Source organism: Scyliorhinus canicula, chromosome 2 (assembly GCF_902713615.1).
Source record: "Scyliorhinus canicula chromosome 2, sScyCan1.1, whole genome shotgun sequence".
Classification (NCBI taxonomy): domain Eukaryota; kingdom Metazoa; phylum Chordata; class Chondrichthyes; order Carcharhiniformes; family Scyliorhinidae; genus Scyliorhinus; species Scyliorhinus canicula.
In genome coordinates, this window is record NC_052147.1 from 275,894,372 (window position 1) to 275,907,051 (window position 12,680).

Below are 12,680 nucleotides of genomic sequence, written 5' to 3' on the forward strand. Positions count from 1 at the left end.
CCGCTCCTCATAGCTAATGCCCTCCATACCAGGCAACATCCTGGTAAATCTCTTCTGCACCCTCTGTAAAGACTCCATATCCTTCTGGTAGTGTGGCGACCAGAATTGAACACTATACTCCAAGTGTGGCCTAACTAAGGTTCTGTACAGCTGCAACATGACTTGCCAATTTTTATACTCAATGCCCTGGCCAATGAAGGCAAGCATGCCGTATGCCTTCTTGACTACCTTCTCCACCTGTGTTGCCCCTTTCAGTGACCTGTGGACCTGTACACCTAGATCTCTCTGACTTTCAATACGCTTGAGGGTTCTACCATTCACTGTATATTCCCTGCCTGCATTAGACCTTGCAAAATACATTACCTCACATTTGTCCGGATTAAACTCCCATCTGCCATCTCCCCGCCCAAGTCTCCAAACGATCTAAAACCTGCTGTATCCTCTGACAGTCCTCATCGCTATCTGCAATTCCACCAACCTTTGTGTTGTCTGCAAACTTACTAATCAGACCAGTTACATTCCCCTCCAAATCATTTATATATACTACGAACAGCAAAGGTCCCAGCACTGATCCCTGCGGAACACCACTTGTCATAGCCCTCCAATTAGAAAAGCACCCTTCCATTGCTACTGGGCTGGTTTAGCTCACTGGGCTAAATCGCTGGCTTTTAAAGCAGGCCTGCAGCACGGTTCGATTCCCGTACCAGCCTCCCCGGACAGGCGCCGGAATGTGGCGACTAGGGGCTTTTCACAGTAACTTCATTGAAGCCTACTCATGACAATAAGCGATTTTCTTTTCATTTAATTTCATTACTCTCTGCCTTCTATGACCTAGCCAGTTCTGTATCCACCTTGCCAGCTCACCCCTGATCCCGTGTGACTTCACCTTTTGTACCAGTCTACCATGAGGGACCTTGTCAAAGGCCTGACTGAAGTCCATATAGACAACCTCCACTGCCCTACCTGCATCAATCATCTTGGTGACTTTTCGAAAAACTCTATCAAGTTAGTGAGACACGACCTCCCCTTCATAAAACCATGCTGCCTCTCGCTAATAAGTCCATTTGCTTTCAAATGGGAGTAGATCCTGTCTCGAAGAATTCTCTACAGTAATTTCCCTACCACTGACGTAAGGCTCACCGGCCTGTAGTTCCCTAGATTATCCTTGCTACCGTTCTTAAACAAAGGAACAACATTGGCTATTTTCCAGTCCTCTGGGACATCACCTGAAGAGAGTGAGGATCCAAAGATTTTTATCAAGGCTTCAGCAATTTCCTCTCTAGCCTCCTTCAGTATTTTGGGGTAGATCCCATCAGGCCCTGGGGACTTATCTACCTTAATATTTTTCAAGACGCCCAACACCTCGTCTTTTTGGATCTCAATGTGACCCAGGCTATCTACACACCCTTCTCCAGACTCAACATCCACTAATTCCTTCTCTTTGGTGAATACTGATGCAAAGTATTCATTTAGTACCTCACCCATTTCCTCTGGCTCCACACATAGATTTCCTTGCCTATCCTTCAGTGGGCCAACCCTTTCCCTGGATACCCTCTTGCTTTTTATGTACTTGTAAAAAACCTTGGGATTTTCCTTAACCTTATTTGCCAATGACTTTTCGTGACCCCTTCTAGCCCTCCTGACTGCTGACATGGGATACAGATTTAATGTTTTTGGCAAGCGGGAGGAATGTGAGGTGAACCTCTTTGTGCAGTGAGTAGTAATAACCTGGAATTTGTTGCCTGTGACGGTGATGGAAGCAGCAACAATGAGTGGCTTCAAAATGAAATTGGATTGGCACTTAAAAGAAATAAACCTGCAGGGCTAGGGTGACCAAGCGGGTGAATGGGGCTGACACGGACTTGATGGGCTGAATAACCTCCTCATGTACCATGTATGACTCTGTTCATTAGCACCTAAATATTTTGTCACTTTCCAAATACATTTGATGTGGATTCTCTGCTGTCCACAGCACTGGGATCACCATGAATTTTTAAACATCAGTAAGGCGATCCTATGTGACTGAAGTCCAGTGCATTATCCCTGTCACATAAATTCAGATGTGCGCATTGAAGAATAAGAGGACTACTGGGTCCACCTAGACCAGTTGACCTATATTACGTCTCACATTGCTCTGAGAGAGAGAAAGAGAGAATCATCTCCTGTGTCCAATGGAGCCATCCCTCCCAATTTATTCCTCTCTCCCATTTAAGCCTCCCCAACCTCTTGAACCTGGCCCCTCACCTTGCTCGCTGAGACCCCGGGCCCCGGATTTAGCTGGGCTCCTCGGCATGGCGGGACTGCCTGTGGTCCCAACAGGGGTCACCTCTCCCGGCTGGTGCCGCTGGATTGAGAATACTATTGGCTGTTCAATTGGATGTCAGCTCTCTGAGGTGGGACTTTCTACCACGATACGGTGGAAGTCTCACCTTAAAGCAATTAATACAACTCCCAGAGCTGTTGGAACTGTATCCATGCTTTCCTTCTGCCCCCACCCTGTCGGGCAGCATGGTAGCACAAGTGGATAGCACTATGGCTTCACAGCGCGAGGGTCCCAGGTTCGATTCCCTGCTCGGTCACAGTCTGTGCGGAGTCTGTACGTTCTCCCTGTGTCAAAGAACAAAGAAAATTACAGCACAGGAACAGGCCCTTCGGCTCTCCCAGCCTGCACCAATCCAGATCCTTTATCTAAACCTGTCTCCTATTTTCCAAGGTCTACTTCCCTCTGTTCCCGCCCGTTCATATACCTGTCTAGATGCTTCTTAAATTATGCTATCGTGCCCGCCTCTACCACCTCCGCTGGTAAAGTGTTCCAGGCACCCACCACCCTCTGCGTAAAAACCTTTCCACGCACATCTCCCTTAAACTTTCCCCCTCTCACCTTGAAATCGTGACCCCTTGTAATTGACACCCCAACTCTTGGGAAAAGCTTGTTGCTATCCACCCTGTCCATACCTCTCATAATTTTGTAGACCTCAATCAGGTCCCCCCTCAACCTCCGTCTTTCCAACGTAAACAATCCTAATCTACTCAACTTTTCTTCATAGCTAGCACCCTCCATACCAGGCAACATCCTGGTGAACCTCCTCTGCACCCTATCCAAAGCATCCACATCCTTCTAGTAATGTGGCGACCAGAACTGCACGCAGTATTCCTAATGTGGCCGAACCAAAGTCCTATACAACTGTAACATGACCTGCCAACTCTTGTACTCAATACCCCATCCGATGAAGGCAAGCACGCTGTATGCCTTCTTGACCACTCTATCAACCTGCGTTGCCACTTTCAGGGTACAATGGACCTGAACTCCCAGATCTCTCTGTACATCAATTTTCCCCAAGACCCTTCCATTGACCATATAGTCCGCTCTTGAATTTGATCTTCCAAGATGCATCACCTCGCATTTGCCTGGATTGAACTCCATCTGCCATTTCTCTGCCCAACTCTCCAATCTATCTATATTTTGTTGTATTCTCTGACAGTCCTCCTCGCTATCTACAACTCCACCAATCTTAGTATCAAAGTGTCTACGTGGGTTTCCTCCGGATGCTACGGTTTCCTCCCACAGTCCAAAGATGTGCAGGTTAGGTGGGTTGGCCATGATAAATTGCCCTTAGTGACCAAAAAAAGGTTAGATGGGGTTATTGGGTTACAGGGAAAGGGTGGAAGTGAGCGCTTAAGTGGGTCGGTACAGACTCGATGGGCCGAATGGCCTCCTTCTGCACTGTATGTTCTATGTTCACCCCCGATTAGTGCCAGGATTTCAAGTCGATGACCCATCAGAACGGAGAAAAGTTAAAAATGCAAGAGTGTTAAACAAGTGAAAAGGGGAGGGTAGAATAAGAGAAAAAAAGGGAAGATCTGTGATAGAGTGAAAGGCAGAAGAGATTCAATAACAAAAGGTTTTGGGGGTGCAAGGTCATAGGAAGTGATGATGGGATAAGTAAAGAAACCAAAGATGTATCCAGAGGAGGTGTAAAATAGCAGAATGATAGACAGATGCTATCCAAATACAAAGAAAGAGGAAAAACAAGACATATAAACAAAACCTACAAAGAAAACGGAAACAAAATGGAGTCAGAGGTTATGGTGTGGAATTGCTGAATATAAAAGTAAAGTCCCCGTAGTGCCAGATGTCCATAGGCTGCTTTTCCTCTTGAGGGGGAGAGCTGACTAGTGGTGGTTTAACCTGAGGATCACTACACTTCAGGCGAGGGGCAAGTTGAGACGGCGGTGCTTCATTGACTCAGAAAGGCTGTGAAGTGCAAAAGGAAAAGACGAAGTGCTGTTTGTCAAGCTTGCACTGAGATTCACTGGAACACTGCAGGAAGCTGAGACAGAGAGATCAGCATGAGAACAAGGTGGAAAATTGAGCTGGCAGGCGATTAGAAACTGCGGGTCATGATTGCAGGTTGGGGCAGCACGGTGGCACAGTGGTTAGCATTGCTGCCTACGGCGCTGAGGACCCGGGTTCGAATCCCGGCCCTGGGTCACTCTCTGTGAGGAGTTTGCACATTCTCCCCGTGTCTGCGTGGGTTTCGCCCCCACAACCCAAAGATGTGCAGGTTAGGTGGATTGGCCACATTAAATTGCCCCTTAATTGGAAAAAATAATTGGGTACTCTAAATTTATAAAAAAAAAAATGATTGCTGGTTGAATAGAGGAGGTCCACAAAGTGATAGCCCTATCTAAACTGCTCTCCCTGTTGTAGAGCAAATGGCATTGTGAATAGTGCTTCCATCATAGTAAAGAAGATGTAACCAAACGTTTCACCTGAAAGGAGTGTTTGGAGTCTGGGACAGTGTGGAAGGGGGAGGTGAAAGGAGGGGGTTTGCATTTCCTGTACTTGCATGGACAGGTGCCATGATAAGGGGAGGGCTTGTCTGGTGTGATTGAGGTTTGGACTAAGGTATCATAAAGAAATTGTCCCTTGGGAATACTGAAGGGGGAGGAAAGTGGTTGGTGGTAGAAGAAACGATGCAGGATGATCCATTGCATATGGAGAGTGGAGCAGTGGCAGGTGCTCTTTGTCAAAGTCACCCAGAGTTGAAACATTGGTTCTGTTCTCGATCCACAGATGCTGTCAGACCTGCTGAAATATTTGGCTTTTTCTGTTTTTGTTTCAGATTCCAGCATCTGCAGTAATTTGCTTTTATCCTAGGTATATATGATTGGTGTTCCCACCAATTTCCAAGCTTAAGGTAACAGTTTGTGCACTACACAGTTCCAGCTCGGGAGCAGCATTAGGCCAATGGCTGGGAACAGCAAGAAACTTGCTTTATTCTGTTTGCCAGGTGAATGTTTTTTTTCGAGTGGACTAGAGATGTAAAAAATGAAAATAAACGACACTGGCTCTCTGCTCCATCTACTTCAGACTGAGCTTTCAACAACATTGTCTATCGTATTTTTAATGTTGTTCAGTGTAGAATTTCATTGTAGCACTTCTGTGAAGTGTCTATGTTGGAAATGCAATACAAAGGATGAGCCGGTTTTTTGGGACTGAGGACAGGTGTATTAGGTGCTCAGGGAGCCCAGCAAACCATGTCCACATGTTCTGGGCATGCCCAGCGCTGGGGGAATTTTGGAAGGGTGTAGCAAGGACGGTATCGAGGGTGGTAGGATCCAGGGTCAATCCAGGCTGGGGACTTGCAATTTTTGGGGTTGCAGTGGAGCCGGGAGTGCAGGAGACGAAAGAAGCCGGTGTTCTGGCCTTTGCGTCCCTAGTAGCCCGGCGGAGGATTCTTCTTCAGTGGAAGGATGCGAGGTCCCCAAGCGTGGAGGCCTGGGTCAACGATATGGTGGGGTTTATTAAATTGGAGAGGGTGAAATTTGCCCTCAGGGGGTCAGTGCAGGGGTTTTTCAGGAGATGGCAACCATTCCTAGATCTCCTGGCAGAACAGTAAAAACAAAATGTCAGCAGCAGCAGCAACCGGGGGGGGGGGGGGGGGGGGTTCTGTTTTTTTTTCTTAGAATTTTCTGTTATTGTTTTCTTTTTTGTGAAAATTTGAATAAAAATTATTTTTTTTTAAAAAAGGAAATGCAATACAAATGCAAATTATTGGTGTAAAACACACCAAAGCGTTTCATGTGAGTGTTAGTTGACATAATTTGGCACAGAGCCATATAATAATATAATAATCTTTATTGTCACAAGTAGGCATACATTAACACTGCAATGAAGTTACTGTGAAAAGCCCCTAGTTGCCACATCCCACTGCCTGTTCGGATACACAGAGGGAGAGTTCAGAATATCCAATTCACCTAACAGCACGTCTTTCGGGACTTGTGGGAGGAAGCCGAAGCACCCGGAGGAAACCCACGCAGACACAGGGAGAACGTGCAGACTCCGCACAGATAGTGACCCAAGCAGGAATCAAACCTAGGACCCTGGAGCTGTGAAGCAACAATACTAGCCACTGTGCTACCGTGCCACCATTAAGAAACAATGGCCAGGTAGCACAGTGGTTATCACTGTTGCTTCACAGCTGCAGGGCCCCAGGTTCGATTCTCGCTTGGGTCACTGTCTGTGTGGAGTCTGCACGTTCTCCACGTGTCTGTGTGGGTTTCCTCCAGGTGCTCCAGTTTCCTCTCTGAAGTCCCAAAAGACGTGCTGTTAGGTAATTTGGACATTCTGAATTCTTCCTTAGTGTACCCGAGCAGGCGCCGGAATGTGGCGACTAGGGGCCTTTCACAGTAACTTCATTGCAGTGTTAATGTAAGCCTACTTGTGACAATATGGATTATTATTATGAGGACAGATGAACAAAATATTGGACGAAGGGGTAGAATTTCAGGAGTGTCTTTTGAAAGGAGAATATTGGTGGCCGAGAGGCTAAGTGAGGAAGTTGCCGCTTGGTATCTGGAGGTCTTTTAAATTCTGTCAACAATTTACCCCCTTTGTTTTGCATTGGTCAATATATTGCCTTTTATTTTTTTCTTTATTTTAACAGTCACTAATCCATTCAATGCAATCTAGTTGATGATGGCAATAAAATAACGCTCAGAAAAATTTGATAGCGGTATGATAATCAACGGGCTTAAAAAAAGTCAAGGGAGCAAATTAAATTCCTTTGGCTGTAAATGTATTAAGTGAGTTGAAGGCATTAGATTTGTATGATTGATCCTGTTGTCAAGTTCTGAGGTTATCCAGATGTCAAATCCTGGTGGTGTATTTTTAGTAAGAGCTTTAACAGGACTTGCACGGTGCTTTGTACTCTCCGGTTTAAAAGGATAGACTTTTTAATTGTGATCACTAAATATCTTTAAGAACAACCTTAACTGGGAAGGAATGTGACCCCAAATCTTTGTCTTGCCTTGCAAGGAAAACTTTAGTTAAAGCTCAGCATATGCAAACAGATAATCATCAGTAGATATGGATTGAGAACTAATCATCTGCATTGAGCATTAAACTTGTGCTGACATTACACAAGGGGTAGTGTTACGTTCTCAAAATTATGAATATTTGTGGCTAGCACTGGAATTTGCTCGCTTTGCTCAGGTGTAGGGACGGATGAATAGAGTTGTATAAATCCTTTCTCTTACTGTTTGGTTAGCAGTGCAAATGGATAAGTTTAATTTTAAGTCCAATTTCAAGTCTTTTGGTTGTTTGAAGTGGGGTGGAAAGCATTTGCTGGAAATTATGATGGCTTCTCTGCTCATTTAATACTGTGGTGAGGAGCTTGTTAATAATTTTATTTGTATTTTTGAGCTGTTTCTGACTTGTCATCTTTCTATCTAATAATTGGAGTATAAAGACACAGGGGTTATGCTGCAGCTATACAAAACCCTATTTAGACCCCACTTGGAGTCACTGTGAGCAGTTCTGATCACCACACCTTAGGAAGGATATTTTGGCCTTGGAGTGCGACGCAGGTTTACAAAAATGATACCTAGATTACAGGGGTTGAGTTATGAGGAGAGATTACTCAAAGTAGACCTGTTTTCGTTAGAATTTAGAAGGTTAAGGGGTGATCTGATTTTTTTTTTTGGTTTCAAATGTTTTATTATAGACTGGTTTCACGTTTTAGAAAAAGAATCCGAGGATTTTTCCTCCCGTATGTTTTTACTTGGCCTCTTCATGGTCCATGATGCCAGCTGAGGTCGTTAGAACAAGATACCCAAACTGACGGGAAGGCAGTAGACCATTTTGCCACCTTTCTAGCTCCTTTACTTGAACATCAAATCGGGGGCTAATGACACCACACTTGTTCAGTCTGCCTGTGAGATTGACAACTATTTTCCCACCCCTGTGGTCATCAATAATTTCAAACTCTCCAATGTAGCCATGCTTCATCATTACAGTCAGGAATCTCACAATCACTTTAGAGCATGGGCGGATGAGAACCTGCCGTTTTCCACGTTTCTCTGCATTGTTGATGCTGGTCAGGGCATCGGCGAGAACATTCATGCGCACCATGCTGCCGCTTCGGCCGCTTTGGGCTGGTTTAGCTCAGGGCTGGTTTAGCTCACTCAGCTAAATCGCTGGCTTTTAAAGCAGGCCAGCAGCACGGTTCGATTCCCGTACCAGCCTCCCCGGACAGGCGCCGGAATGTGGCGACTAGGGGCTTTTCACAGTAACTTCATTGAAGCCTACTCGTGACAATAAGCGATTTTCATTTCATTTCATTTTTCATATGGCGGAAAGAGAAGGAAGTCCCGGCCGCGCCGCCTGATGGGACATTTCTCAAGGGGTGATCTGATTGAAGTATTGAAAATGTTGACAGGGAAAGACAGGGTAGATAAAGTTAAACTATTTCCACTGATTGGAGATTCTAAAACTAGGGGACATAGTCTAAAAATTAGGGTTAGACCTTTCAGGAGAGATGTTAGGAAGCACTTCTTCGTTCGAAGGGTGGTACAAACAGGAGTTGATGTGAGATCAGTTGTTAATTTAGAATCTGAGATAGATAGATTTTTGTTAAGCAAGGATATTAAGGGATATGGGGCAAAAGCAGTTGTGTGAAATTAGGTTACAGATCAACCATGATCTCATTAAATGGCAGGGCAGGCTCGAGGGGCTGAATGGCCTACTCCTGTTCCTATGAACCTCGTCTGAAATTCACTGAAGCTCATTCTGCTTAAATGAGTGTGATTTCCTAACTTTCTTGGACCTCTCTGAGCACCTACATTTAAGCAGAGTGTATTGATTGGGATTAAGAGAGAGCTTCAGTGTCAGTCCCATTTTAGAGATCCACATCTCTTGACAACTGCATCAGTGAAGGCCCACAGTCCAAGCCACCTAATCGAGGGAGAATGGGTGTTCAGGTCATGGAGTGAGAACAGAAGATAAAGGCAAACATATTGGATGAAATTCTCCCAAGACCCTCCCTGACATGTTCGATGTTGGGCATCGGGGGGAGAATGGCAGCATGCCCAATAATCGGTTTCATGCCGGCATGAATTTACAGCGGGATCTTCCACTGGTGCCTGCCTTGGCATCTCGGGGAAACCCGCGGGAGGCCGGTGCGAGCCTCATTTGCACCCTGTTAATGGGATGTAGGCCTGATGACCCCCCCCCCCCCCACCACATTCTCCGTGGAGCTGGTGAGAAAACACACCAGTGTGAAACATGTTTGGAACAACGTGGCCTGCAGGTGTCGAGTCTCATCTGGACAATGTCTGGGGCTGCCTCCAGAGTTCAAGTTGGAAGCTGCCTGCCCACAACCCTGGACCCTGGAGCAACACAGCGGTGGGTTGGGGAGCATCTGCAGGTGAGCCTTCCAGATTAGGTGGGCTGGAGGCGGTCCATCTTTATTTTCAGGAGGTCCCACCAATGGTGTGTCAGTGATGTTGGACACCATTTCAATATGACACCCGCGGGCAAGGCAACAGACTACACATCATCCCATTAAAGGGATGCAAATGTGGTTCACGTAGCCGCTGCAGTGGCAAACACTCCACGTTCCTGCACTTTGTCTCAAAATGGGAGAATTCTACCCATTGTTTCTTTGCTGGACCATGATTATGATGGCAGTAAAAAGTACTATGTGCTGTGTCATATTTTCCTTTTGTTCTTGCTCTCCCCTGCTGTGTTCTTGGTGTCCGTCATGGTAAAGTCAACATTGCCGCTCACTCATTCTCATATATCTGCAAGTGCAATGGTGCAAGAACCAATAAAACTGAAAGGTCACTTGCAAGCATCTGTAGTTACAGTAAGTAGTGTCCCTCCATAAAAATGCTATTTTGATGTTCTTAATATTTTAGAAGATTCTATAAAGCTACGTCTAAAAGTAACAATGGATAGGCATTGAGACGATCACACTGACCTTGACTTCTCTCCATGAATCATTTTATCACTTTTTAATGTTTCAAAAACTTCCAATGCACTCACTCAGTAATTCAAGATTGACTTTCACATTCCGCTAAATCCATTGTCTCTCTGTTAGTGCATTGGACATTGAAGCTATCAAATTCCACTTTCACACCTTTCCTTGTTGGGTTATACCAAAAGGCAGGTGCAGTGTCCCTGATTCAACAAGCAAGCTAACATATTTAAATTATGGAAGCATACAGAGATTGGTTGAATCTGACCTAACTTGGTCAAACACATTGAGGCTGATTTGGAGACCCAAAATGGTGTCCAGATAGAAACATTTCCAGTCACTGCTTGTTACTTGGTTGAATATCTTATTTATATTGCTTTTGTAAACAGCAGAGAGTGAGAACATAAGAACTAGGAGCAGGAGTAGGCCAGCTGGCCCCTCGAGCCTGCTCCGCCATTCAGTGAGATCATGGCTGATCTTTTGTGGACTCAGCTCCATTTTCTGGCCCGAATACCATAACCCTTAATCCCTTTGGGCGAGATTCTCCGCAAATGCGGAGAATCGTAAAGGCTGCCGTGGGACAGGCCGTGACCCACGGCAGCCTTCACGCCCACTTCCGGGGCCGATTCTCCCCCCCCCCCGGGCGGGGCTAGGAGCGCGGCCCCGTGCGTCACGGCCGCACGTCAAGCGTCACGCCAGCTGACGCGGCCGATGACGTCAGCCGCGCATGCGCAGGTTGGACAACGCCAACCCGCGCATGCGCAGTTGGTGTCTTTTCCCTCAGCCGCCCCGCAAGACGTGGCGGCTTGATCTTGCGGGGCGGCAGAGGGAAAAGAGTGCGTCCGTTACGGCACGTGGCATGATACCCAAACTGGCATCTGGCGCCCGTTTCACGATGGCAGCGAGCAGGTGTGTTTGCTGCCGTGTTGAAACGGGCGTGAAGGCTCGGCCCATCGGCCTTAGAGAATCGCCGCTCGCCGTAAAAAAACGGCGAGCGGCAATTCGTGGCGTGGGTCGGGCGTGGTGGGGGAGAATAGCGGGAGGGCGTGAAAAATGCCGGGAGGCCCTCCCGCTATTCTCCCACCCGGCGTGGGGGGCGGAGAATCACACCCTTTATTCTTCAAAAAACTATCTATCTTGATCTTAAAACCATTTAACGAAGGAACCTCAACTGCTTCACTGGGCAAGGAATTCCATAGATTCACAATCTTTTGGGTGAAGAAGTTCCTCCTGAACTTGGTCCTAAATCTATTTCCCCTTATTTTGAGGTTATGCCCCCCAGTTCTGCTTTCACCCGCCAGTGGATACAACCTTCCCACATCTATCCTATCTATTCCCTTCATAATTTTATATGTTTCTATAAGTTCCCCCCTCATTCTTCTAAATTCCAACGAGTACAGTCCCAGTCTACTCAACCTCTCCTCGTAATCCAACCCCTTCAGCTCTGGGATTAACCTAGTGAATCTCCTCTGCACACCCTCCAGCACCAGTACGTCCTTTCTCAGGTAAGGAGACAAAACTGAACACAATACTCCAGGTGTGGCCTCACTGACACCTTTTACAATTGCAGCATAACCTCCCTAGTCTTAAACTCTATCCCTCTAGCAATGAAGGACAAAATACCATTTGCCTTCTTAATCACCTGTTGCACCTGTAAACCAACTTTTTGTGACTCATGCACTAGCACACCCAGGTCTCTCTGCACAGTAGCATGTTTTAATATTATAATTTAAATAATAATCCCTTTTGCTGTTGTTCCTACGAAAATGGATAATCTCACATTTGTCAATATTGTATTCCATCTGCCAGACCCTAGCCCATTCACTTAAACTATCCAAATTCCTCTGCAGACTTCCAGTATCCTCTGCACTTTTTGCTTTACCACTCATCATAGTGTCTGCAAACTTGGACACATTGCCCTTGGTCCCCAACTCCAAATCATCGATGTAAATTGTGAACAATTGTGGGCCCAAAACTGATCCCTGAGGGACACCACTAGCTACTGATTGCCAACCAGAGAACCAGCCATTAATCCCCACTCTTTGCTCTCTATTAATTAACCAATCCTCTATTCATGCTACTACTTTACCCTTAATACCATGCATCTTTATCTTATGCAGCAACCTTTTGTGTGACCTTGTCTATCCTGGTTTTCTGGGAATCCAGATATACGACATCCATTGGCTCCCCGTTATCTACCGCACTGGTAATGTCCTCAAAATATTCCACTCACGACCTGCCCTTTATGAACCCATGCTGCGACTGCCCAGTGGGACAATTTCCATTCAGATGCCTCGCTATTTCTTCCTTGATGATAGATTCCAGCATCTTCCCTACTACCGAAGTTAAGCTCACTGGCCTATAATTACTCGCTTTCTGCCTACCTCGTTTTTTAAACAGTGGTGTCACGTTTGCTAA

General features: G+C 46.0%; 2 protein-coding genes across 6 annotated transcripts in view; one reads left to right on the forward strand and one right to left on the reverse strand.

The window, feature by feature from the left end:
• Positions 1-12,680, forward strand: part of sec22a (SEC22 homolog A, vesicle trafficking protein) — an 83,973-nt gene that overhangs the window by 42,517 nt on the left and 28,776 nt on the right. The window lies entirely within an intron of this gene.
• LOC119962153 (40S ribosomal protein S15a-like) lies at positions 7,977-8,429 on the reverse strand. The gene has a single exon (XM_038790089.1). The coding sequence runs from the start codon at positions 8,414-8,416 to the stop codon at positions 8,063-8,065; it is 354 nt and encodes a 117-aa protein (XP_038646017.1). The 5' UTR covers positions 8,417-8,429; the 3' UTR covers positions 7,977-8,062.